This window comes from Geotrypetes seraphini, chromosome 4 (genome assembly GCF_902459505.1).
Source record: "Geotrypetes seraphini chromosome 4, aGeoSer1.1, whole genome shotgun sequence".
NCBI lineage: Eukaryota > Metazoa > Chordata > Amphibia > Gymnophiona > Dermophiidae > Geotrypetes > Geotrypetes seraphini.
In genome coordinates, this window is record NC_047087.1 from 58,559,471 (window position 1) to 58,586,839 (window position 27,369).

Genomic DNA, 27,369 nt, shown 5'->3' on the forward strand with positions numbered 1-27,369 from the left:
ACTCTCCTTAGGGCTAAGGAGCCTGCAATGGTTGCGGCTTATGCTAAGACCTGGAAGACCTTTAAGTTATGGTGCGCCAAGGAGCAGGTAGAGCAAAGAGGCTCCTGATCTGGTGATCCTTGCCTTCCTGCAAGCTGCTTTCAAAAGGGCTTTACGGTTTCATTCCTAAAATTGCAGATAGCCAGTATCTCGTGCTTTCAGACTCAGAGCAGCCTTTGATCTCTGGCTTCTCACCCAGATGTCACTCGGGTTTTGAGGGCTGAGACCTCTGTTACGCAGCCTGTTCCCATCTTTCAGAGGCTACTCTGCTAGACCTTACAGTCAAGACGGTGTTTTTGGTTGCCATAGTATCGACAAAAATAATCTCAGAATTGCAAGCCCTATCCCACAGGAAGCCTTTTCTCTGTTTCATGGAGTTGGATATTTCTCTGCACATGGTTCCTTCCTATCTTCCAGAAGTGGACTCTTTTTCATGTTAATTAGGACTTCATCTACTGTAGCAACCTTCTGGACAGAATTTCAGACTGTTTTGGCTGATGAAATCAGAAGAGCTACTACTTGGGCTACTCTGCACAACTTTACAAAGTTCTGCAGAGTGGATGTGGCGGCTCAAAAGGATGCCACTTTTGGGTCCTCGATTCTGTGGGCAGCTCATCTGTCCCTCCCTTGCCCTATGTTACTGCTTTGGTACACCAGCTACAGTACAGACTCCATTGTATTTGCTGAGTGACAGATTAGATTCTTACCTCATTAATCTTGGTTTCTTTAGGATACACAGGAGTCTGTACTACCCTCCCTGTTCAGATTTGCTTGCATTCGCCTAATTTCCGCCTCTGACATTGCCAGTGCCCATCTCGAGACCCCTGCTACTGTACCTAGAATTTTTTTTAAAAAAGTTGTGTTTACAATATTGAGGGTTTCTCTTTACTCTTGGTGGGGGGGTCCTTTGGCCTTTGCTTGTTAACCTTAGCAGATAGGTTGTAAGTTACTCATGTGATTTATTGTTAAGAATATAAGAATAGCCTTACTGGATCAGACCAATGGTCCATCTAGCCCAGTAGCCCATTTTCATGGTGGCCAATCCAGGGCACTAGTACCTGACAAAATACCAAATAATAAGAACATTCCATGCTACCAATCCAGGGCAAGCAGTGACTTCCCCCATGTCTGTCTCAATAATAGACTATGGACTTTTCCTTCAAGAAATTGTCCAAACCTTTATTAAGGATTGTTAAATGTTTATTGATAATTGTTCTATTTTCTAAATTTCAGAGCAGAGCAGAATGTTTCTTATCGGGGAAGTTCCCTGTGCCTCTCCTCTTTTCTTATATTTCAGTTGAGTTTGATTGCTTTGGTAGCAACTGAGGAGGGTGCTATGCTCAACTTCAGAAAGGGAGGAGTTTCAGGTTCTTAAAGTGATAACCTTCTGCAGTTCATGGGAAATGAGAATCAACTAGCTACATAACTCAGATTAACAAGGTAAGAACCTAATCCTGTTATTCTTGTGCAGAGGCTTCAGGCACAGTTCTGTCCCCCTTTCATCGAAGTACTCAGCACAAATAGTGTGCATATAATTTGCATACTATTTGTGCTGAGCATAGCCTGGCAAATGAAAATCACTCCCAAACCAGTGTTTTCTGTCTTGCATCCTGCCCTGAGGCCCTAACTTGCTGGTACAATCTCTTAACTCTTTACCCATTTAACTATCTCAGCCCATCTACCTGTTGGGGCTATTTTGTACCTAAATTGTGTATGGAGTTTTTGTTTATGACCAATAGTAAGTACTCTGTTTACTTTCTGGGGAAAACAAGCTCACTGAATACTTGTAGATTATTTTTATTCCTACAAAGTATTATATTTCCATGATTCATTGCAAATGGTCCCTTAGTCCAATAATACGGCAAATTTTCAACAATTTTTATCATAAGTTCAGAAAGGCAAAATCTTGGCCATATGGGCTTATAACATTATTGTCTCCTATATTGGCTTTCAGAGACTATAAATCTATTATTTAAAAGAAAATTAGATTGCAAACTGAGGAGAATAACAAGTGACCTGTATGAATTTTAACTAGAATATTGAAAACAGGAAATGAAATGCTCACTCATTTGTTGAGCATAAGGTATGCAAGAATGAAAGGGGAATATTTATTCATAATTAATGAAACTTTAAACTGCAGCCAGTTCATATGAGTGGGTGGTGGGGATTGCTTCTGAGATCACCAGTAAGTATAGCACCTTATTTTCACATCAAGACTGGCTTGTCAGGTTCCAGATCCCAAAATAGTATCTATTATTGACTTATTTAGTTTATTTTCTGTACAGTAATTATCTACTGAAATGGACAACATGCAAAAGTCATCACAGTGTGTTACTGTAAGGAAGCATAGAATATAGGATGCATTCATTTTACACAGTAATGAAGTGATTCAGCTACTTTGAGTGCTATATAGGTATAAGCAAGTTGATCAGTACATATAATAAATAGAAGCTTGAATAATAAAAATGTTGACAATTTCTTAACAAATATGTTTTTTAGAACAGTATTCAAATGCCTTTATAGTTTCTAAATTTGATATGAGAGATGATATTTGGTACAATTCAGCTAACAACTGTTTATCTAATGGTCAATTGGTCTAAGGATATAATCCATCTAAAGACCAATTTGTCCAAAGAGAATTAATCTAAACATTAATTCATTTAACAAACAATTGGTCTAAAATTGAAATAATCAATATAAAAATCTGAACTGATATGTTTGTCATGTTGCAGATTGCTTTTTTTTAAGTCAGTAATGAGAATACCTCACATGCTCCTACAGAATTTCCCACCAGCGAAGTGACAGGCTCAGGATCGCAGCCAGAGGGCCTCAGCACATGCGCAGATGTTGGTGCAATGACATCACGCATGCATGTGATGTTATCATGTTGACATCTACGTACTTATGGATGCCTTCCGACCGCGGCACCTGGTTTGCAGGCCACTGCATTAAGCCAGTAGTCTTTTAGACCAATTGTCAGGAACCGAAGAGAGACAGGGTTGTTATTGCACTCAACAAAGCTTTCTACCACTATCCCAGAATACCTGTAGTTTCATAATATGCTATTAGTTGTTTAAACTCGTATATAGTACAGGATTAATCTTTTACTGGTCATGACCCCATTATCATGGTCAAATAAAATTGTGTGATCACCCAGGGAGATACAGAATAATGATGCATCTATGGAGAGTCCACCTAGTTTGCAACCCCAAATGCAGATTTTGTTAACCCATTTGGGGTACTGACTGACAGTATATAATATGTATGTAATTAGACACACATAGTAGTATGATTGTACCATATGTTGTCAGTCATTGGTTATGTCGCTACCTCCAAGTATATTGCAGCTGATTTTTTTACACAGTTTTCTACCTTACCTTCCATTTTGTTTTATTTTCCCAAATACTCAATTGTGATGTTATATTTATTATAGGGATTCCTCCCTGAAAGCATGTTTGACCGCATTCTCACTGGACCGGTTGTAAGAGAAGAAGTAAGCAGAAGAGGAAGGCGGCCAAAGAGTGAGATTGCAAAAGCAACAGCTGCAGCCATAGCTGTATCCGCAGGCTCCACAACTATGAACCCCTTGCTAGCCAATGGATTGCTTCCAGGTGTAGATCTTTCAGCTCTTCAGACCTTACAGCAGAACTTGCAAAGCTTACAATCCCTTCAGTTGACTGCAGGATTAATGGGAATGCCAGCTGGCCTAAATGCTGGAGGAGAAGCTAAAAACATGGCTACTATGTTCCCCATGCTGCTTTCAGGAATGGCTGGATTACCCAATCTAATGGGAATGGGAGGCCTTTTAACTAAGCCTTTGGAAACTAGTTCTGAGGAAAAAGTGAGAAACGGCACTAATGACTCCAAGGAAACAGACAGGAAAAAAGAAAGGATAGAAACTTCAAGTGTAGATAGCACTGGAGAAAATTCAGTGTCAAGTTCGCCTTCCACATCCTCTGCTACTGCACTTAATGCTGCCGTTGCCAGCCCCTTAGCCCTTAACCCATTACTCCTGTCCAATATACTTTATCCAGGGATGCTACTCACTCCAGGCCTTAATCTTCAACTCCCAGCTTTGTCCCAGTCCAACAATAAAACAACAATAAACAAAAGCAGTGACATAAGCTCCTCCAAGTCTGCAGAGGAAAAAGGGCAAGAATCCTGGGTTACAAACCAAGAACAGAACAAGAAAGGGGGAACAGAACCAATCTTGTCCAATGAAAACAGCACAGATGAGGGTACAGAGAAAGCTGATGCTTCATCTGAATCCGACAGTATGTCGTCGTCATCATCTGAGGATTCTGATTCTTCAGGTGAAGACTGACTTCACAGAGACCCTGCACTTAAATTATAAAGAGACTAATTTTTGGATTCCTTTAATTATTTCTTTGTAAATATCCCCTTTTTCCTCAAAAGTGTTGAGCGCATCGATGATTTTACTGACAGAGCATTTCAGTATTTGTTTAGAAGTGCAAACTGCTTTCAGAGACGTCTTGCATGTAAAATTTCTTAAGTCTTGAGTTACAGAACTTGTATGTACTATCAAATACACCATGGTGTAAAATCACAACAAAAGGCATTATAATTTTGTTGGGGATGGGAAAGGGGGTAATTTTATGAAAAAGAAAAAAAAAATCCAAAAGGCAAATTTTGTTCTGTAAGAGCTGTATATAATAATATATTTGCAGTGAACACAAAGTACTTTATGCATAATATAGTGATTTAATTTTGAGTATATAGTTTTACAGCCTCCTTGACACTTATAATTTACAGATGCAAAATTCAGCAATAATTTGGGCAGCTAATGAATGTCATGAAAGCTGTAGATTTCCATCACCATCGTTTTGTTTCAGTTACCTAAAAATGCTCTTGTGGTGCACTGCTGATTTTTTGAATTCATCCATGTGTGTGTGTTTAAAAATGAAATTAAAAAGGCACAAAAATAATCCCAGTAAGCCAGTTAAATTTGGCTTACCTGTTACCTCAGCTGAGTTGGTCTAGAAAGTTTACAGTGATTTATAAATTATTTTCTTTGTTAAACACACATACATTCCCACATATCCTATATAAAATGATGCTTACCTAGTCCAAGAGAACTTTTGTTCATTGTAAGCTCCACATGGGATCCCAGAAAGCAACAAGTTGCTGACATTATAAAATCAAAAATAGTAGGTTCTATCTGATCTGGACACCATATTGAAGTTATTTTAATATAAAGCAAAGCCCAACATATTGTTCATAAGACAGCATTTTTTAAAATTTCACTAGGGAGATGATGCAAACATGTTATTTGGCCAATGTGTAGTTGTATGTTGTAAGGTTATTTCCCTAGTCAAGTTTCTGTCATGAAAAAAAAAATCCCAATGTATATGGCTGCATATGAATTGTTGCCCCTATGCTAACGGAATTCTAAATGTCCCTTTCAAATTAGTTTTGAAATTCTTTAATACCTTACCATTAGAGGGATTAGGGAGGAAATCAAATTATTTTTGGATGATATCTAAAAAAAAAATCCTCATTATTGAATGCATCTTTTGAAAGCTGGGAGGAGCAGTTCCTTCAGCTTTCCACTGATATATGACATTTATATTTTGACTAAGTTGTCCTTTTGAGATCACCTTGTAAAAAATGTTACTTAAAAAACTGCGTCCAAAGTAACCCTTTAACAGCTTTTGTTGAGTTATGCACCAGTTGTTTCTTCCAGTATACATAATTATCATATCATAGCAATTTTTATTCCCAAGGAAACAGCAGAGAAAGCTGATTAAAAGTTTCAAAATTAATAGTTTAATACAGTAAAAACTGTCATTTACTATTATTGCTTTTCAAATATTGCACAGTAGGATGGTTGAACAATTATTTTGAAATTCACTGCTAACCTATAGGATTTTTTTCTATATTGTGACAGATTGTGAAAGAGATGTCAATACATTTATTTAAAACTCTCTTTACGCATTTTTTTTGAACTTTTAATAGCTACTCACTATGGATTTGGAAGGTACTAATATATATAAAAATAATCTCTTGAATGCAAATTCATTTGCCCCTTTTTTCAAAAAAAATGATTGTGTTTGGGTGTTAATATCATCATTCTAAATGAAATCCTTAGCCAACAATATAAAAATTACATTTAAAAAGATATTAAAAATTAAAGCTAAATTGGTAATATATGAGATACTAGTTTCATAAGCTGTCATAAAATGAAAAAAATTGTCATAACAATTACCTTACAAAAAGGTTTGGAATGCTTTCTGGAAATGAATTAAAGTACAAGTTAATAATTATGTTCCCTGTGCTCAAAATAAGGCTAACTTACCATAAAATGCTAGGTTTAAGAATCTAGAGCAATGCATACTTTGTGTAAAAGAGAAGTTTGTCTTAGGATGCTGTGTGTATTTTATCATAAGACTTTCCTGAACTTAATAGATAACAGTAGTAAAAAGAAGTCTTCTACACATGATCAAATTCAGATTAGGTTGCAATGTGTATACCGGGTTGATAAAGCATAAATCTCCCAACCAAAAAGAAAAAATAGTGGTGGGCTATCAGTTCATATAATATACTGAGATGTCCATTTTAAAAATGCACTTTGAATAATAAACACAGTGTCCCCCACTGAATACAGTCTTGGGGTATAAAGCAAAATCCTTTAGTCTGATTTATGATATGGTTTCTCCAGCTGAAGCTGCTATTATTGTGACATAGTAGAGGCCCAGATTTATTCTATTTTATTAAAACTGATTATGATTGAGCTGAAGTAGTTCATTTATGGTCAAACAACTAGTCAGGTATTGGTGGAAGGATGTAGAAAAGCACTAGGTCAAGTTATTGATGAAAAGATTTTCAGAGTGAATTTGAAAGTGTATTAATTATAGCTCTGTTGACTGCTTGTACAGTAAGCTACTTTTTTTTTTTTAACCAAGAAACTTACTGATAGCATCTATTTCTATATGCAGAGTAATTGACCCCCTAATTAGATTCAGTATTACACATAATTTACAGAATCATCCAGATACAATTGGGATCATGTTGTTTACTGGCGTTTTCATGTTGGTAAAATTTCACCTTTTTTCAGTGTCTTAGCAATAGTAGCCATAATAGTAGCCTCCTAGTAAGAGGAGTTAGAAATTCATCATGAAAGGAAATATTACTTATGTAAATTCTGTTCTTTGTAAGATAGTAATTTTTATTTGACTACATTGCATTTTTGAAGCAGCCAAAGTTTTTCAGATGAGCTATTAACTTGTCAATAGTATTTCAACCTCATTTCCAGTTGTACACCCAAAAATGAACAGCTCTTAAGGACTTGAGCTAAAAAAATTGTTTATATCAATTTCTGATAAAAGAAAAAGTATTTTCCTAATTATGTTCTAGAGGGTTTGGTTGGCATAGTGATTCTCTTTCTATTTAAAAAGGCAAATACAGTTTCACACCATTACTGTTGATAAGAGTTTTGCTAATTATTTCAGTTTCACAATTTTTTCTTATCAGTAAAACACAAAAATCTGTCTGGCAACATGAGCACATTTTACATATCCCTCCAATAATAAGTCATTGTGTAAAATTGGATCCCCCTAGAGCCTACATTCAGTTCTTGATTGACTTCCAGTTTATATCATATTTGTTCTATGTATTGGTGAAAACTGGGATTGCCTCTTTTTATACATTGAGCCACTGCATAATGAGAATGTAATTTGAATCTCAGGATGTGTTCTTTTATACAGCTGATTCTGTAAAGCAGTAGGTAAGTTATATATATGTCAGCTAATTATTTTATAGTGTAAAAAGAAACAAAAGCTACTTTTTAGTAAAATGAGCAGAAGCTATACAGCTGCCAGAAATGGGCATACTTGAAAGTCTTATTTTCATCAAGTGACTTATCACTGGAGGGATCCCGTTAAGGGTTATAAGAGAAATTAAATAGAATTACACTAACTCTGAAGTTGCAGTTCCAGCTTGATAGAAAGTATGTGTGTGGGGTAATTACTAAAAGGACTTTAGCTGTTTTTGCCTTGTATTTATATCCCTTGTTTCAGGCTTCATGATACAATTCTTAGTCCAGTTTCCTTTGGACATTTGCAATATTTGCCAGTTGTGTTCTGTGTAGTCTGAACTTGCTTTCTGTAGGTGAACAAGTGTCTTAAAGTCATTTGTAATTTATTGAATTACTTTCTATGATGTTCTATAGAGCAAATGGAAGTTTAATTATTTTTTATTAAACATATTCTTTGACTACCCATGATGTCAGCCTTTATACATAGATACATTGAAGTGTTTCTTAATTTTAGACACATTAATGTTTTTCAATTCTTCACTTTATTTCTGAGAAGTCACTACTGCTAATGGAATTATGAAAGTCTAACCTAGTTCTGCCGATTATACTTTTGTCTTGAAAGCCCAGGTTAATTCTTCAGCTTAAGATTACTCAGTTTGAATGGTACATTACTACTAATGTCTTGGCATATGTTTGGATCTGGCCAGGAAGACCTGATTGAAAAAAATGGGCAGTAAAATGTGTGGGGTGTTTTTTGTTTTTTTTTAATTCAATGACTGGAAAGCATGTATGGATGGAATACCGTATGCGAGTTCATTTGTGGAAGAAAAAAAAAGCATTCACTTTTATCTTGTTGCTTTCTCAAAGAGCCTCTACAAAAAGTCTTGTCACTATAGAAAATCTCTATAGGACAATTGCAGCCTAATGTAACATATACAAGAATTAACATTAATAGTAAGAAATTTGTTATGCTAAACTGAAAGCCTATAAACATTGCAACATACTTGGCTATTACACTAGAAATGACCAGTTGGGTTTCTTATTTCATGTATGTTTGTGTTAAAATATCCCTATGTGCAAATTATGCATGGGCTGATAGTATCCTCCTGCCACGGTGTAATGGCTTTTGGAGCTCATGTGGGTAAATGACACAGCAGAAAGAAAAGCCAGGCTCCACCAGTAGAGAAGATCATGACGCTTACATCAGAATCCATGCTGTTGACAGGGAGGCAGGTCAGTTCCCTCCAGCAGAATAAACTACAGCACTAGAAAAACAGCTGCATCGCTGGCAGGAAAGTTAGGCCCATCAGTGGAAAGAGAAATACAGCAGTTGATTCTAAAATAAAGATTGGAGAAGGGTAATGGTCTACAATAGTGAGTAAAAGTGGAAGAGAAGATACGTGGAGGATAGAATAGGCTGCCTCATAGATCCTGCACCTACTCAGCCTCTTAAATACAAACTTGTTCACCCATATAGTCAGATCCACTCTACTCACAGAGATATAACCAGTTCATACTCACCCTGCCTACCACCTACCTGAGCCCCCAGGTTGAACTTTATGAGAAGCTGGGGAGAATTCATCATGGGAGGATGACTTACAGGAAGGAGAGAGTTGTAAATGGGAGACTGAGTTCATACATCACCACCATCGAATTGGTTTCTTATAATTTTAAAATAGAAGTCACGGTATTTCAATATTTTTTTATTTTTTTTAGTATTTTGAAATATGGTGGAAGAGGAAAAGGAAGACTTGAAATTGGCACATGCCAAAGAGCCAGTCTCTAATTTTGGATTGAAAAATACCTAGTATATTTTTTTTAGTTGAGATTGAACGAAATAGAATCCAATCACCAGTTTACAGTAGATCCTTTATTGAAAACTATGCTATGCAAAGTACTTTACATTAGAGATTTCTATTCCGCCATTACCTTGCGGTTCAAGACAGATTACAAAAGAGTTATAAACTGTGGGTTACAAAGGAAGATCATTGGTCATTTCTAGAGAAGATAGAGAGTAGATCAGGTAGTATCTGTGCGGCAGGAAGAAAGTGGGAGGAAGGAGGTATTTGTGATGTTAAATCTGTTTCTGGGATTTCTTGAGTATAGTTTTTTTCTGAACATCTTGTAGTCTGGGGTGGTTATCAGTAGATTGGAGATTTGGTTATCTAGTTTTGCTGCTTGAGTGGCTAGGAGGCCATCGTATAGTATTTTTCCGTTTAACTTCTTTGATTGGAGGGTGTCTGAATGGGGTGTGAATTTTTCTACAAAGAGATGTTATTCCCAACAGTCTTTTTGCACGATGGACTCCTATTATTAAGGTGCACTAATGGATTTAGCATGTTCTAAAAGCTAAGAAGCCCATAAGAATAAAATGGGCTTCTTGATATTTAGCACATACTAAATGTGTGAACTTTAGTAAAAGGATCTTTATGGTTTTATTTTCCAGATTAATAAACAAGAAAAGAAAGACATAAGTTGAAAACCCTGTTTTTTAATTAGACTTAACAATACATTTTTTGAGTAGCTTTTTAAGGCCAGGCCTATCTTTCTTAGCTTGAGAGAGACAATTCTGCTTTTTGAAAGATACGAAGGTAAATCAAAAAGTAAAGGCAAATTCTGTTACGTCTCTTCTGGATTCAGTATGCTAGGTGATCAATCCCTTCCTGCAATCTGGGAGTTGCAGAAATCCAAATACTTTTCTGAGCTCCTCCCACCTTAGAGAGTTAGAGCCCACTATAGTTTTCAATTTCTACAAGCAATCTGTGCATTAGTCTTTTGGATTTGCTCTGCATCTTTTTCTTTTTTTTGCTTAAAGTTTGTTTTTTTTTTGATGGCTTGAATGCCTTGTTTTATGGTAGTCCTCTGTCAGAGGAAAGGACACAGTCCCATGGAGCCAGACTGCTGCTTCAATGAGAAACTTCAGTGGATCTGTGGAACCAGCCTGCTGTGTGCCACCCTTCCTGGACTGGGAGTCCATTCCCCTGGAAGCTTGCTTGCCCTCTGACCTTGTCTGGGGTTTAAACGCAGGCTGTATGCATCTCCGGGTTTCAAGGTGCAGGCTGCATTTCCTGCCCCCAGTCATGTGGAGAGGATCCATGGAGCGGAGGTTACAGTTGGTGTCCGTTCGATTGACAGTCTGAAGATCTTCAAGTCTGGTCCTTTTGGAACTTTTCTGAGGCATTTTCCGCCATTCATTTTCCTCCATTCAGCTGCAGTGAAAAGAGCTAACAGGCAGGCATATCACAGACTGTAGGTACAACTCCATTATTTCTTATGGGAACTTGAGGGTAGGATTCAGGTCTCCCACCACCCCAAATCACAATTTTTAAATTTTGAATTGTGTTTATTTTTGCCATTTTTGGTGCAAATTCACTGGCAGTGGTCATCTTGGATTTTTATCGCTTTTTTTCAAAGTTTTATTTCTGCCTCAAAACCCTTCAATTTGATTAAAAATTGCTTGGGCTGGACTCCCCAGCCCCTAATCTGTCATATGTGTGCATTGATGCCAGATCTGTGACCATATATAGCGTGCTAAAGCTTGCTGAGGGAGGGGGCGTGAGCTTCAGGCTTTGCCTCCTCCAGGGCTGGGGAGCTGGCCTAGGTCTGTGATTTTGGGAAAATATCTAACCCAGAGGCTGTTACGTTTGGTGCCGAATGCCTGCATGCCAAGTCTGGGGACTCTTTTGGTATGGTGTGGGTGCCTCAGCAAGGTCCTACAGTGGACAAGGTGTGAATTTTCACAGGATTTTTTTTTCGGCTCCTTTGGAAAGTTTATTCTTCGGACCCAGCTCATTGGACGTAGCCGGAAGGCACGATGGTTTCTTCTGAACCAGTTGCACCAGTGGCAGAGATCCTTTTTCAGGACTCCTCTCGTCCAACTATGGCTGAGCTTGATAGCATTATGCCATGAGGATATTATGCAGCTTTATTTGGATCTGGCTGTTACCCTTGCTGGGACTAGTCAACACTGTCGCCCTGAGAGTCTGGATTTGGGTGAGGAGTGAGGACCCCTCCATCAGCAGACCTTTTAAGCATGGCTTTGTCCACCATTTTATTGCTGAGGTTCAGAAAGAGCAAACAAATCTCCTCTTTCCACGTCAGTATTCGATCATGGATCTTTTTAATGTGCTGTCCTCTTTTTTCCATCCCAGCTACAGGTTCTTGGTCTGGTTATAGAACAATAGGATACCCAGGCTACTCTTTCCGGCTCTCTCAACTAAGTCTAATCTTTATCCGCTGGCTCCTGCTTTTCAGCAGTTTTGAACAACCTAAGGTAGATTCTGCCATGGTGCAGGTTATCCAGCACATGGACCTCCTTGGTGATGGAGCAGTGTTTAAGAACTCCCAGAATCACAGAGTGGATATTAAAAGAAGAAAAAAATGAATAATTTTTTTGAAGTGGCTTCTTCAGGTGGTAACAGCCTCTTTTATGGTGTGTGCCTGTCACAAGATATTGCACAGGGTGCCCTCTGCAGAAGTGGATGTCTGTCCTCAGCTCGTGATGGCCGGTATGGATTATATGGCGTACGCCCTTTATCTCATTCGAGTTCTTACTGCTTATGCTGAACTCTGAGGATTTTTTTTGGAGAATGAATTCTTAGATTTTTCTTTTAGAAATCAGACTCCACAGGTGACCCTTGAAGTTAATTTCTACCTACCTACCCCAAGGTGGAACTTTTTTGGCTCTTCAGCCAACCAGGAACAGGGCATTACTTTGGTAGGATTTTTCTGTTCTTTCTTTTTTCTTCCAGGTGTAAGTAACTTCTGCAACCATATTAGGCTGGGAAACATCGTGCCACCAAAGCTACTGTTCAGGTTACAGCTTCTGTCTCTATGTAGACAGAAAATATAACCCAGGCAGAGGGAGTGGTTTCATGTGCAAGCTGTCTTGAATCCATTATTAAAGAAGTAAAGGAACTGAGAGAGGAGGTGGCAAGACTGAGAAGCATCCATGAAAATGAGAGGTACATCGATGAAAAGGTTCATGAGGCATCAAAGATTTCCAGCAGTGGAGAAGAAGAGGCTGTGCTGAGGAAAGACAGCTGGACTCGGATTACGGAACCCTGCAAGATTGGTACTGTGACTCCACCTGCCCTTGAACTGAAGAACCGGTATGCTGTCCTGGAAGTGGAGGAGATGAGAACACCCGAGGGTGGGGAAGGACCAAATCTTGAAATCCCTAAAATTGCTGGATCCATGACCACTAGGAATGGTGGTTGGTGATTCCTTTCTGAGGAGTACAGAAGCAACCATATGCAGACCAGACATGATGTCCCGAGAGGTATACTGTCTACCTGGTGCTAAAATACAAGATGTTACAGAGGGATTGCCAAGACTCATCAAGCCTGATGACTATTATCCGATGCTGCTTGTCCACATTAGCACTAATGATACTGCCACGTAAGGACCAGGTCAGAGAAGCACGCATCCTGGAGATGAATGAATACGTGGCTACATGGATGATGTTGTCAAGAGCATTTTGGCTTCCTGTACCATGGGATGATTTTCCAAGGGCAGCTGAGCACGGATGGTATACATCTACGAAAGATGGGAAGAAGTGTCTTTGGTGGCAGGCTGGCTAATCTACTGAAGAGAACTTTAAACTAGAAGTGATGGGGCCATCATAGCTACCAGGTGAGTATAAGGCCTCAGATAAGTAAATCACTGAATACTTCTACATGGATGGGAAAAGGGGGCAATGTCTGGAAAGCAGTAGGTAGATTCTGGATTCTTTACATGGAGAACTGTTACAAGAGTTGGTAATGGAACCCACACGGGATGGGGGTCATACTGGAATTAGTGCTTAAAAACGGGGAAAGTGTTTCTGATGTTACAGTGGGTGATCATCTGGCATCCAGTGATCACTGCATGGTACGGTTTAATATTAAGATGTATATAGAGAGGGCTCATTCAAAAACAAAGGTTCTAGACTTTAAAAAACTAACTTTGTTCAGATGGGGGTTTACATCAAGGAATTATTGTCTGGAAGGAGTGGAAATGCGGTGGGCAAAACTGAAAGCGATTGTAAGGGCGACAAACCTTTTTGTGAGGCAAGTAAGTAAAAGTAAGAGGAAAAGAAGGCCACTTTGGTTCTCAAAAGTAGTAGCTGAGAAGGTAAGGAATTAGAGGTTAACTTTCATAAACTACAAAAGATTGCGAAAAGAGGAAGACAGGCAAAAATATCTGGAAAAGTTAAGAGGCTGGCCTTGTAGTCAGGATAGCAAACATGAAATTGGAAGAAAAAATAGCTGACACAGTAAAATGGGGAGCCAAGACATTTTTTAGATATATTAGTGATAGGAAGAAGTGCAAAAGTGGCATTGTGAGACTCAAAGATGAAGGGGAGGAATATGTAGAAGCTGATAAAGAAAAGGCCGAATCGCTTAACATATATTTCTGTTCTGTGTTCACGGCTGAAGCGCCGGGAGCCGGGACCACAGAAGACAAACGTGAATAGGGATGGAAGAATAATAGACCCTGATCGATTCTCAGAGGGTTGTGTTCGTGAGGAGCTAGCTAAAATAAAGATAGACAAAGCAATGGGGCCGGATGGTGTACATCCTAGGGTGCTGAAGAAACTTAGGGAAGTTCTGGTAGCTCCGCTGACTGACTTTTTCAACGAGTCTCTAGAGTCAGGAGTGGTACCGGAGGACTGGCAAAGGGCAGATGTGATCCCTCTCCACAAAAGTGGAAATAAGGAAGAAGTAGGGAATTACAGGCCGGTAAGTCTGACTTCTGTGGTAAGCAAATTAATGGAAACACTTTTAAAACAGAGAATGTTTCTGGAATCCTGTGGATTACAGGACCGGAGGCAACATGGATTCACTAGAGGTAGGTCTTGTCAGACAAATCTAATCAATTTCTTTGACTGGGTGACCAGAGAATTGGATAGAGGATGTGCACTAGATGTGGTGTATTTAGATTTTAGCAAAGCCTTTGACAGTGTTCCACATAGATGTCTAATAAATAAACTGAGTGCCCTCGGGATGGGTCTCAAAGTGACGGACTAGGTCAAGTCTGGTTGAGTGGAAGGCGACAGAGGGTAGTATCAATGGAGATCGCTCTGAGGAAAGGGATGTTACCATTGGTGTGCCTCAAGGTTCTGTTCTTGGGCCTGTTCTTTTTAACATTTTTATAAATGATATTGCTGAAGGGTTGTCAGGTAAGATTTTCATCTTTGCGGATGATACGAAATTCTGCATTAGAATAGACACACCAGATGGTGTGAATAACATGAAGAAAGACCTGGCGAAGCTTGAAGAATGGTCTGAAATTTGGCAGCTAAAATTTAATGCTAAGAAATGCAAGGTCATACATTTGGGCTGCAAAAACCCGAGGGAACGGTACAGATTGGGGAGTGAAGAGCTTATGTGTACGACAGAAGAGCAGGACTTGAGTGTGATTGTATGTGATAATCTTAAGGTGACCAAACAGGTTGAAAAGGTGACTGTGAAAGCTAGAAGGATGCTAGGTTGCATAGGGGGAGGTATGGCTAGTAGGAAAAAGGAGGTATTGATGTCCCTGTATAAGACTTTGGTGAGACCTCATTTAGAATATTGTGTACAATTCTGGAGGCCGCACCTTCAAAAAGATATAAAAAGGATGGAGTCTGTCCAGAGGAAGTCTACTAAAATGGTATGTGGTCTTCATCATAAGTTTTATGGGGACAGACTTAAAGATCTCAATCTGTATACTTTGGAGGAAAGATGGGAGAGGGGAGATATGATAGAGATGTTTAAATACCTATGTAATGTAAATGTGCATGAGTCGAGTCTAATTTGGAAGGAAACTCTGCAATGAGAGGGCATAGGATGAAGTTAAGAGGTGATAGGCTCCGGAGTAATCTACAGAAAGGATGGTTGATACGTGGAACAGTCTCCCAGAAGAAGTGGTGGAGACAGAGACTGTGTCTGAATTCAAAAGGGCCTGGGATAGGCAAGTGGGATCTCTCGGAGAGAGAAAGAGATAATGGTTACTGCGGATGGGCAGACTAGATGGGCCATTTGGCATTTATCTGCCATCATGTTTCTGTGTTTCAGTATATACTAATGTTCATATGGGAAACAAGATTCTAGATCTAGAAACAGTGATAGAAGAAGATGAGTTGGATATAGTGGCAATCACAGAGACATGGTTCATAGCATTTCCAGCCCACAGCTCTTCCCTTTGGGCTCACGACAGTCCCCACACTTTCACCAAAGTTTTTCTCCACAGGGCCATCCATTCTTAGATGACTAGTTGATCCGGGCTTCGTCTCAACATGAGTGTGTCAATAGTTTCCTTTGAGGCTCACTCCACTAGAAGTGTTGCTGCTTTGTGGGTGGAGTCTTGTACATTTTCTACAAATGAAATTTGCAAGGTGGCTCCCTGGTCCTCGCTTCCTACCTTTACCCAGTTTTTTCCGGGTGGATGTGGCGGCTCACTCTGATGTCGCTTTTAGGACCTTAATGTTGAAGTCAGGCTCTTCTGTCCCTCCCTAGATGCTGCCATTGCTTTGGTACGTCACCTAGCATACTGAATCCGGAATGGACATAACAGAATGGAAGATTAGGTTTTCACCTTGGAAGATGTTCTTTCTATTAGTCCCTGGAGGATTCAGTATGGCCTGCCCTCTCACTTGTTCTGAATTGCCTGCTTTCTGTCTCGTTTATTCTCCTTCCAGGCTTCAGGATCTTCCAGCCCGTAGACGGTTCTTGTGGAACATTTTCCACTTCTTTGAGTATGCATTTCTGAAGGCTGTCTGGTTAGTGATTGATGCACACAGCAGGTTAGTTCTACATTGTTGCTCAATGGTTTTCTGTGTTGCCTTTGTGCCAGTTTATTGCTTGTTCAAATGTTTTGCCGAGCAGACCAGTTCACAAATTGTTTATGTCGCTGGGGAGCTTCCACAGTACCCCCGTTCTTGTCATGGATTTGTTCAGGTATGTCGCTTAGCTTTGGGACTGAACTATAGGAGGCTCTAACTCTCTCTCTAAGGTGGGAGGAGCATGTGCTCAGAAAAGTGTTTGGATTTCTGGAACTCCCAGATTGCAGGAAGGGATTGAGCTAACATATTGAATCCTCCAGGTACTAATAGAAAGAAGATTATCGAAGGTGAAAACCTAATCTTCCAATACATTGAACTTAAAGGCTAATGCAGTATATAAATAAATATTTATGTTTTATGTTATTTAATGGCTTTAATAGAAATAACTGTGAGCAACTGAACATATCACTTTCCACATAGTCTCCATACAAGACAATACATTTGTTGTAGCATTCAACTAGCTTTTGCATTCCTGCAGAGAAAAAGATTTTCGGCTGCTTCCAAAACCAGGTGAGCATTGCTTCCTTTACTTCATTATCAGAGGTAAATCTGTGACCTTGCAGCATCTTGTTCAGTGAACCAAAGATATAATAATCGCTAGGCGCCAGATCCAGGCTGTAAGGAGGATGTGGAAGATGTTTGAACCTAAGCTGTTGCACTGTCTCTTCTGTCACTGCAGCTGTTTGAGGACGTGCATTGTCATGGTACAGCAAGACTGTTTTGGACAACATTCCTCTTTTGCTGCGAATTGAAGATTCATTTTGCAGCATTGCACAGTAATTTCACCGTTTGCCTGTATGCTTGGAATTGTGCCAGAATAGGCCCCTTCATGTCCCAAAGAAGGTTAACGTGATTTTCTTGGAGGAGAACTGATGTTTAATATCTTCTTCATTGGAGAAGACGGACGTCTCCACTCCATGCTTTGTCTTTTGCTCTCCGGGTTGTAGTGATGCACCCATGTCTCGTCACCAATGACAATTCTCTCCAGAATACCATCTCAGGAACTGGGTCCCAACCTCCACATGCTGTCACTTTGCAGATCAGTAAGCTGTTTTGGAATCCATCGTGCACAGATTTTCCTGTATCCCAAGTCATGCATCATGACAAATGCAGATCCATACCTGATATCCAAATTTGCAGCCAATTGAGATATCATTATTCATCAGTCTTCTCTAAGCAAGGCATCCACCTTGTCAATGTGCTCTTGTGTGCACGATGATGATGGGCGACCAGAACAAACTTCGTCAGTTACACCTGTTCTTTTCGCTTTAAACCTTTTTACCCACTCATAAAGCTTTTTTTGATTCATGGTGCTATATTCATACTGAGTCAATATCCGACGGTGAATTTCCACAGGTTTCATTCCCTCTGCCCAAAGAAAGTGCACTATTGCACATTGTTCGATGGTACAATCTTGCAATGAAGCATCCATATTTCTGACCTTGTGGCTGCCACACGACTACAGGCCGAGCACTGCACTGTGTATGGACAAACTATCCAACAGGCAATGTACGAGTACATATGTTGCATTTCACTAGCTCTGTTCTGGTTATTGCCAATTGCCTATATATAATAAAAATGTTAGTCCAGTTAAAAAAAGTAATATTTTTATTTTACATTTTTTGTCATCAGTGAAGATGATTTTATCTTAATGACTTCAGCAATTATATTTGTCCAAATTTCTTCATCGTTAGTACTCATCAAGTTAACATTAAATATGGAACTTATAAAAGCTATTTGTGCTGCCATTACCATTGGGTCCCCTATTTCAGGGAAGTCAAGAAGGAATAGGGCTTTCCCTTTTCTACAGGGAGTATACCGGTTGCCCATTTCAGCTAGGATAAAGTTGAAACTGTTAACTTCCTCCCTCATTGCCTTAAAAGTTAGTATTTATCAAGCTGTGTTACGGCAGTAATCTGCATTATTTGCCCCTTAACTTGTTAAGGTAGATTACAGTGTCGTGAAAAAACAGGCAAACTGCATAAAATTGCAGAAGGACCCTAGATTACTGGACCTCCAAATGGCAGATGAAATTTAAAAATTGCAGAAGGACCCTAGATGACTGGGCCTCCAAATGGCAGATGAAATTTAATGTGAGAGTGCAAAGTGAATTTATAGCTATATGACCCTAAGTTCCACATCTGGAGTCACCACTGAGGAAACGGAATTAGGGATCATTGTGGAATATAAGTTAAAATTTGCTCAGTGTGCCATGATGGCCTAAAAATCAACCAGAATGTTTAGAATTTTTAGGAAAGGGATGGAAAATAAATCAAAGAATATCTTAATGCTTCTGTATCACTCCATAGTGAAACCACGCTTTTTGAGTATTATGTGCAATTTTGATAATTGTTTCTCCAAAAATACAAAGGGGTGCTGAAAAGTTCTCAGCCCAACCAACTTCTTCAATTCTGAGCGTTATTTTGTCACTGTAGCTGAAAACTGTTATTGGCTGGCCCGGAATGTCCTCTCCAACGTCAGAATTGATGTCTAGAAGAAGGCTTCTGGGCGGTGATTAGCAGTAGGGAGGTAAGGAGAGCAGCAGCAGTGGCGGTCCAGGGGGGTTTTAAATTGGGCGCTGGAGAGAGGCTTTTTTTGCGTGGCAGGGAGAGAAAGAAGTAGGCAGGCAGGCTGGCTTCGGGGATGTGGATGGGACAAAGTCTGGAAGGCAGTGAGGGGGACATGGGAAGGAGGCACTGGGGGCACTAAGGACATAGGAAGGAGGCACTGAGGGCACTAAGGACATAGGAAGGAGGCACTGGGGGCACTAAGGACATAAGAAGGAAGGAGGGAGGGAATAGAAAGGGACAATTGTTGGGCCTGAGTGCAGAAAGAAAGAAATGAAAGAAAGGATACAGTCAGAAGGAACCAGAGACTCATGAAATCACCAGACAGCAAAGGTAGGAAAAATGATTTTATTTTCAATGTAGTGATCAAAATGTGTCAGCTTTGAGAATTTATATCTGCTGTCTATATTTTGCACTATATTTGTCTATTTTTCTATAGTTACTGAGGTAACATTGCATATTTTAAAGTCATCTACCTTGACATCTTTGAAACCCCCCAAATATAAATGATAATTAACATTTTCTCTGCCTTTAGTGTGCTTTGTAATTTTTTAAAAATTTTTTATGGTTACCATTATGAATTAATAAGATATGTGTACAAGAAAAATGAATGGAAGAAATTGGGCCAAGCGGTCATTGCCCTTACCCTTAACCTCACCACTCCCAGGTGCTTCTGGTCTTCCAGGCACTTTTCTTACACCTCTGTTCTTCACACAATCTTACTGGTCTCATGGGCCTCCAAAGATTATTCTAGCCATTGCCGGTCCCTCTGGTTACCACCAGTCTCTCACACTGGTCTCTCTACCAGCCACTGTCAGCTCGAACTTCCCCGGTACACTGGTCTCTCCATAGACCCTCTGGTCACCAGTCACTCCCTGAGGACCCTTCCCCTCCTTATGCTCCCCGATGCACTCCACTGAGGACTCTCTCTGGTCCCTTAGGCACTCTCTCTCTCAGCATTCTCCAGATCACTCAAATGCCTTCGCACTGGCCCTCCTCTGGTCATCAAGCTTGAGGGCTCTCCAGTCCCTCCAATCTCTACCAGGTAGGCAATACAAGGCCGGGTCTCTCTCTTTCTCTCTGCTGCATTGTGCTCCCTGTCAGCACTGGACAGCACCTCTACTGCACTGGGCCCCCTGTAAGCACTGGCCAGAACTGGGCGTACTGGGAGTTAGGCTGAAGCCAGCATTCCTCCTCCTGAGGTTCACCTGGCTCTTGATGGAGCTCTTGGTTTTCTCTGCTTGGAACCTGTCCTTTTCAGCACCACTGTTCCCTCAGGGTGAGCGGACAGCTCTCAGCAGCCCTTGCAGGATGGTATGCAGATTAGCTCTTTCTTTCAACTGTTCAGGCTCCCTTCACTGGCCTAAGACAGGAACTTCACCCTGTCACAGTCAGACCAATGGTTCATCCAGCCCAGTATCCTCTTTCCACAAGTAGTCAATCCAGGTCACATGTACCAGGCAGAAACCCAAATTCCAATCTTCTGATTTCCAGGGCAAGCAGTGGCTTCTCCTTTGTCTGGTCTCAATAGCAGACTATGGATTTTTCCTCCAGGAACTTGTCCAAACCTTTTTTAAACCCTTCTATGTTGCTGTTCCAGAGCTTAACTATTCCTTGAGTGAAAAAATATTTGCTCCTATTGGTTTTAAAAGTATTTCCCTGTAACTTCATTGAGTGTCCCCTAGTCTGTAATTTTTGATGGAAAAAAAATCAATTCACTTGTATCTGTTCTACACACCACTCAGGATCTTGTAGCTTAGTTATATCTCTCCTCATTCTTCTCTTTTCCAAGCTGAAGAGCCCTAACCTCTTTAGTCTTCATTCAAAAGTTCTATCTCCTTTGTCATCTTGGCCGCTCTTCTTTGAACCTTTTCTAATTCTACTATCTTTTTTGAGCTAGGGTGACTGTTGGAAACAGGACACTAGGCTAGATGGATCCTTGGTCTGATCCAGTATGGCAACTTATATGTTTTTATATTCAGTACTTTAGTGCAGTATTAGGTTACCCTGTAAAACATAATAATGAGATACAAAACATGCAAATGCATGTAAAACAGCTGATTACTATGTAAATGCAATAATGCAGCTTGTGGGTACTAGTGCTGCCCGATTCACGATTCAAATTGATTCATTTTGGGTGAATCGATTTGAATCGATTCAAACACCCCCCCCCCCCCAAAAAAAAATCAGCCTCCCGATTCACCATCTGACCTTCTCCCCTCACCTCCTAAAACAGGATCAGCAGTGCTGCCTCTTGCTGGCTGGCGCTGCTGCTCCTGCTTTAGAGGGCAAGGGGGAGGGTCAGTCAGGAAGTGCTGCAGTGGACGGCTTCCCCTCTGGCCTCCAGCGCCTCCCTTTACCCGATTGCAGCAGAAAGCATCCTGCAGAAAGGATCGCGGGTACTTTAGCGATCCTTGCAGGTTGCCATAGGCCTCTGGAGCTGTCATCCCTCTGCCACGATCCTGCCTCTGACATCAGAGGAGGGGCGGGACTGCGGCAGAAGGACAACAGCTCCTGAGGCCTTTGGCAACCTGCAAGAATTGCTAAAGTACCCGCGATCCTTTTTGCAGGCTGCTTTCTGCTGCAATCAAGTAAAGGGAGGCGCGGGAGACCAGAGGGAACACACAGGCCTTCCAGGGGGGGGGGGACAGTCCTTCGGGGGGAGGTACAGTCCTTCGGGGGGGACAGGCCTTCAGGTGGGGGTGCAGGCCTTCAGGGGTGGGATGTAGTCCTTCAGGGCGGGTGCAGGCCTTCAGGGGGGACAGTCCTTCGGGGGGGAGGACAGGCCTTCGGAGGGGACAGACCTTCAGGGGACGGGGTCCTGGTGTAGAAGTACATGGAGCGAGGGAGGGAAGGGGGGTTCAAAGATACGTGCATATGCCGAACTTTGGGGGGAAGAAATAATGGGTCTAAAAACAGAGGAGTGGGAGAGAGATGGTGGATAATGGGATTTAGGGAGGGAAGGAACAGAAAGGGAGAGAAGTTGGACACAAGGGATGGTGTGGAGGGGGGATAGAGATACTGGATAGGAGGGTAGTTGGGAAGAGAAAGGGAGAGATGGTGGACCCTGGGATGGTGGGGAAGGAGGGAGAGATGCTGGATGAAAGGGTAGTTAAGAAAAGGTGGATCTGTGGATGGAGATGAAAAAAAGGATTGATGCCAGACCTCCAGGGGAGGGGAGGGAAGGGGAACAGAAGGGGAGGGCAGAGATGGCAGATGGATGGTTAGCACGAAGAAAGAAGGAGACCCTGGCAAGCAAGACAACCAGAGCCTGGGACCAACAAGATTTGAATACTGACCAGACAACAAAATAATTTTATTTTCTGTTTTGTGATTACAATATGTCAGATTTGGAAAGTGTATCCTGCCAGAGCTGGTGTTAGACCGCAAACATGAGCTAGGATTTAACAGAGAGAGGAAAAGTCCTTTTTGTTTCTTTATTTTGTTTACACCACAGCGCCAGTGTGGTTAGAAGCCAAAAGGGGTGAAAAAGCTATAAAATAAACCCACCAGGATGTTTGAAAAAAACACCCAACTGGGCAGCTGAATCGAATCGAATTTTTTTTTTTTTCCTGAATTGGGCAGTACTGGGTACACACTGTAAACTGTGTTATAGCCAGTAAAATAATCCCAGCAAAAAGCTGGAGTTATTTTAATGCCAGGAGTATTGGGCCATGTCTTAAAGGGGCCAATATCCCTATAATATAGCTGTGGCCAGAACAAATCTTCCCCCCCCCACAACACAACCTCCCGTTTTGTCACCTCCCTCCCAAACCAAGCTCTTTACCAATAGTGCACCCCCAAGCTCCCTTGAAAATTTTGTCTAGCACTGACAGACACATCCCAGTCACTAAGCACCCCTCTTCCTGGTGCATATATTCATAAAATCCCTGGTTCCTAGTTTTCTGGGCATAAGCAATCCCTGGTGATAGTCTTGCATTAATACCACTAGGGGGCATGTTTTCTCTCAGAGGCAATTTATCCAAGTGGGTTAATATTGCACATACTATGACAGGAATGTTAACATGTATAGGTGTGCTTTGAAGTTCTTTTGATCAAGCCTTTAGCACCCGCTTTTTGATCATGTTTTTGTATAAGGGAAAAGATGCCCTTTTTATATGCATTCACCAATCTGCAGTATTGAGATACCAAAGCTTGGTGACTCCTGTGATAACTACCCCCTAAGAAAGGCAAAGGGGAGCATACCTGCAGGATAGATTAATGTAGTATAAACCCTCTCCAGATTTGATCTAACTAGAACTCTTTAGCAGTACTGTTTTTCAAGGCTCTCAGGCATGTGATGAAGAAAACAGCTTTTACATCAGCAGTTCCTCTTCTGTGGACTCAGCTTCTTCAAATTGTGTGGGTATTATAAAGGGATGATACATGGCCGCCTAATGCTACTTAAGAATGATTAGGCTTAGGTCTGTGCATTTTGTTACCATAGGTTTGTGAGTTTGTATTAAAATAATTTTGCTTTGTTTTTGTTTTATTTCTACATACTAACTTGTAGACCGGTAAGAGGAATTTGAATTGTATGCAGAAACTGTATGCAGGGAGTCAGAGAAATGACTTGAGGAGAGAGGTATAGCAACATTGGTTAAGTATGAGGTATGCAGCAGAGTTTTGAACAGATTGAAGGGGGAGAGATGGTTTAGCGGAAGGCCAGTGAGAAGCAGGATACAGTACAGTAGTCTAGATGAGAGATAAGAACATAACAAAAGCTTTACTGGGTCAGACCAATGGTCTATCAAGCCCAATAGCCTGTTCTCACGGTGGCCAATCCAGGTCCCTAGTACCTGGCCAAAACCCAAGGAGTAGCAACATTCCATGCTACCGATCCAGGGCATGCAGTGGCCCCCATGTTTTTCTCAATAACATACTCTAGACTTTTCCTCCAGGAAGTTGTCCGAACCCTTCTTAAAACCAGCTATGCTATCCGCTCTTACCACAACCTCTGGCAATGCGTTCCAGAGCTTAACTATTCTCTGAGTGAAAAAATATTTTCTCCTATTGGTTTTGAAAGTATTTCCCTTTAACTTCATCGAGTGTCCCCTAGTCTATGTAATTTTTGATGTAACACCTTGGCCTCAATGTAGCCATTGAATGGAAAACGAGCAAGGTCCACAGTGAATGTAGTGACAGCAAACACAAAAAGGAAACTGCAGAACAGATGTACTTGATGCAAGCGCTTTATTCAGTCAATAGAATATTGTGTAGTAGCATTCAACAGTACAAATCCACATATGCTTTAGACCAATGGTCTCAAACTCACGGTCCGCCAGGTACTATTTAGAGGCCCTTGGTATGTTTATCATAATCACAAAAGTAAAAAATCGTTTCTTGATCATATCTTTCTTTATAAATTAAAATATTATTATTAAGACTTAGCCAAAAAGAAAGATTTATAAACTATAAAGAGTTTTACCTCAAGCAAAATTGTAATTTTTTTAGTAAGACATTGACTATTTTTTCTGAGGTTCTTCATGTACCTACAAATTCAAAATGTGGCCCTGCAAAGGGTTTGAGTTTGAGACCACTGCTTTAGACAATAAGGATCCAACACGATCCATGTTTTGACTAAAACATTTTCCTCAGGGGTCCTAAAACCAGCTTAGGCCTTTCCCCTGCTTCTAAATGCACAGAGAGAAAAGAGGCATTTTTAGAGGAGGGGAAAGGGCGGGCGGTGGGCCGACCTAGACCTAGGCGTGCAGCAGGTATAACCAAAACTTTAGGCAGGTTGCCTAGTCGGCACTTATATGTTTTGACTTAGACCAAGTCAAAACAGGTATAAGTGCCGAAAAGGGACCACTGAGCTGATCGTGGCTGCTGCGATCAGCTCAGTGGCCCCATCAACCTGCCTACCCCCTACAGCAATGATCGCAGCAGGAGAGATGGCTCATCTCCCCTGCCGCGATACACTTCCCCCCCCCCCCCAAACGATCAGGGCAGGAGGGAGCCCAAGCCCTCCTGGCCTGCGGCACCCCGACTATGTTCAGGGCAAGAGGGAACCCAAGCCCTCTTGCCCCAGCAGCACCCCGACTATGTTCAGCGCAGGAGGGAACCCAAGACCTCCTGCCCCGCGATCCCCAAACCACCCCCGGGCCGAATCCGTTGGGGCCAGGAGGGAGCCCAAGCCCTCCTGGCCCGGCGATCTCCCCCCACCACACGATCCGGCTAGGAGGGAGCCCAAGCCCTCCTGGCCCGCGACCTCCTTTAACCCCCACTAAAATACGCAACCCCCCCCGAACCCCTGATCATCCCCCTGCCGACCCCATGACCCCCCGCCGATCCCCCCACCCCCCTTCCCCGTACCTAAAAAAATGTTGGACGGACGGACGGGTGCCAAGCCCGCCCGTCTGGCAGGCCAGCCAGAGCAGGAATGGGGCCGGATTGGCCCAGGCGGCTCAAACCCCGCCCACAGGTGGGGCCTGAGGTGCCTGGGCCAACCAGAATAGGCCCACGGGCCTTAGGCTCCTCCTGTGGGCGGGGCCTTAAGCACATGGGCCGGATGGGATATTCTTTGAACTGTCATAAGTGCTGAAAGGTTTTTTGAAAAGTTCAGGCAAGAAGAGTAGTTTTTTTAATCTAAGAGTTGTCCGTTGTTTAATCTCTGACGCCAGGACATTCATAAGAACATATGAATTGTCACTGCTGAGTCAGACCAGTGGTCCATCAAACCCAGCAGTCCGCTCACGCGGCGGCCCTCTGGTCTAAAACCAGCACCCTAACCGTAGCCCTACCAGCGCACGTTCTTGTTCAGCAGAAACTTGTCTAACTTTGTCTTGAATCCTTGGAGGGTGTTTTCTCCTATAACAGCCTCTGTCATGTCAGTAAGGCTTGTAGTAAGGCTTGCCATGTCAGTAAGGCTTGTAGTATTTGAGCATTCCAAACTGAAAGTGCTATGGTTTGGGTACTTTTAGCCACTGAAGAACTAAGGAAGGCATTTTGGGCTCTTTCCCCTGATGCAGCGGGTGGACCTGCGAAATGGGAACCCCGTCGTAAGTTTTGAGCAGCAGTTATCACTAGGTGAAAGCGCCATTTGAATGATAAGTACTGTTTTTTTTATTTTGGATAAATATGTGGGGATTTACTGTGATTTTTGATAAATGTATGGCAATTCCTAGTGGATATTTTTTATTGTTTTGCCCTGTGCTTTCAAGACTGTATGTAGATTTTAGGAACCTTATTACTGGAATGCCTGCTCTACACCCACTAGCAGACGAACCTGGGCTAGCTTCTAAGGGAAAGGTCCTGGAGCTCTAATCTGATGTGCAGGCTGTCCAGGGGGCTTAATGCTGAGCAGGGAATAATCCCCCCCCCCCCCCCCAAGAAGCAGACGTTCTCCAACAGACTGCAATCTCCCGCAGTCAATGATGTCCCCACAGGGAGCCTCCACAGCATGAGGGCAAAAGCCGCAAACAAAAAATACTGAAAGATCACAAAATAAAATACGAGCAGTAATGATGAGCTCCTACAGCCTGGCTTGTAGGAAGAAAAGACTGGTGAGCATGCTCAGTGAAGAGGTATGTAAGGGAGGGGGGAAAAGCCTCTGAAGTTTTGAGGCTTCCTACAGTCCCTGGCAAGAGGAGGGAAATAACGCACTGGTCCTGGAATAAAGTGGGATTTTACAAGAAGTTAAGCAATTGACTGATCCTGGGGGAAGGGTTTAGCACTTTAATTGTTTCTATTTTTCATATGTGTTTACATGTGTTATACCTTATCTATATAATAAAACCGTAGGCAGCGCATGCGCACTCTAATCCGCGTGCTTCCGTGATCCATGTGGCCGGCAAGAGTGCACATGCAAACTTACAACAGCTCGCACTCACGGTCTGGCTGGCTCTTTAAAGTTTTTTTCGGTGCCGGCTCACCTGCTCCGCCTTCCTCTTCCTGCCAGTCTCAGCCGGACTCACTCCTCCCCCCCTGGCAGCCCTGAACCTGTTCCTCCGTTCCCCGCCCGACGGGCCGGTGAGTGCTGCGCCAGGGGCAATGCAGGTGGAGACTATCGGCGGCGGAGCCGGAGGGAAGGGGGGATGGGAGGCACGCGAAGCTGCAAGTCGCCGACTCCACACCCCCCCCCTCTCTCGAACCGCACAAGGACTGCCGTTGACGAAATTTGCCCCACCATTCCTTCCCTTCCTCCATCAGGTACAGTTCAGCTACGCCTATGTTAAAAGCAG

The 27,369-nt window shown here is 41.9% G+C and overlaps 1 protein-coding gene across 1 annotated transcript in view; it reads left to right on the forward strand.

Annotated features, from left to right (window-relative positions):
• CHD9 (chromodomain helicase DNA binding protein 9) overlaps positions 1-8,276 on the forward strand; it is a 499,652-nt gene extending 491,376 nt beyond the window's left edge. Inside the window, 1 exon segment of the mRNA XM_033940083.1 lies at positions 3,473-8,276. Within this exon segment, the coding sequence (XP_033795974.1) occupies positions 3,473-4,363 (891 nt within the window). The 3' untranslated portion in view covers positions 4,364-8,276.
• Positions 8,277-27,369: the final 19,093 nt, after the last annotated feature.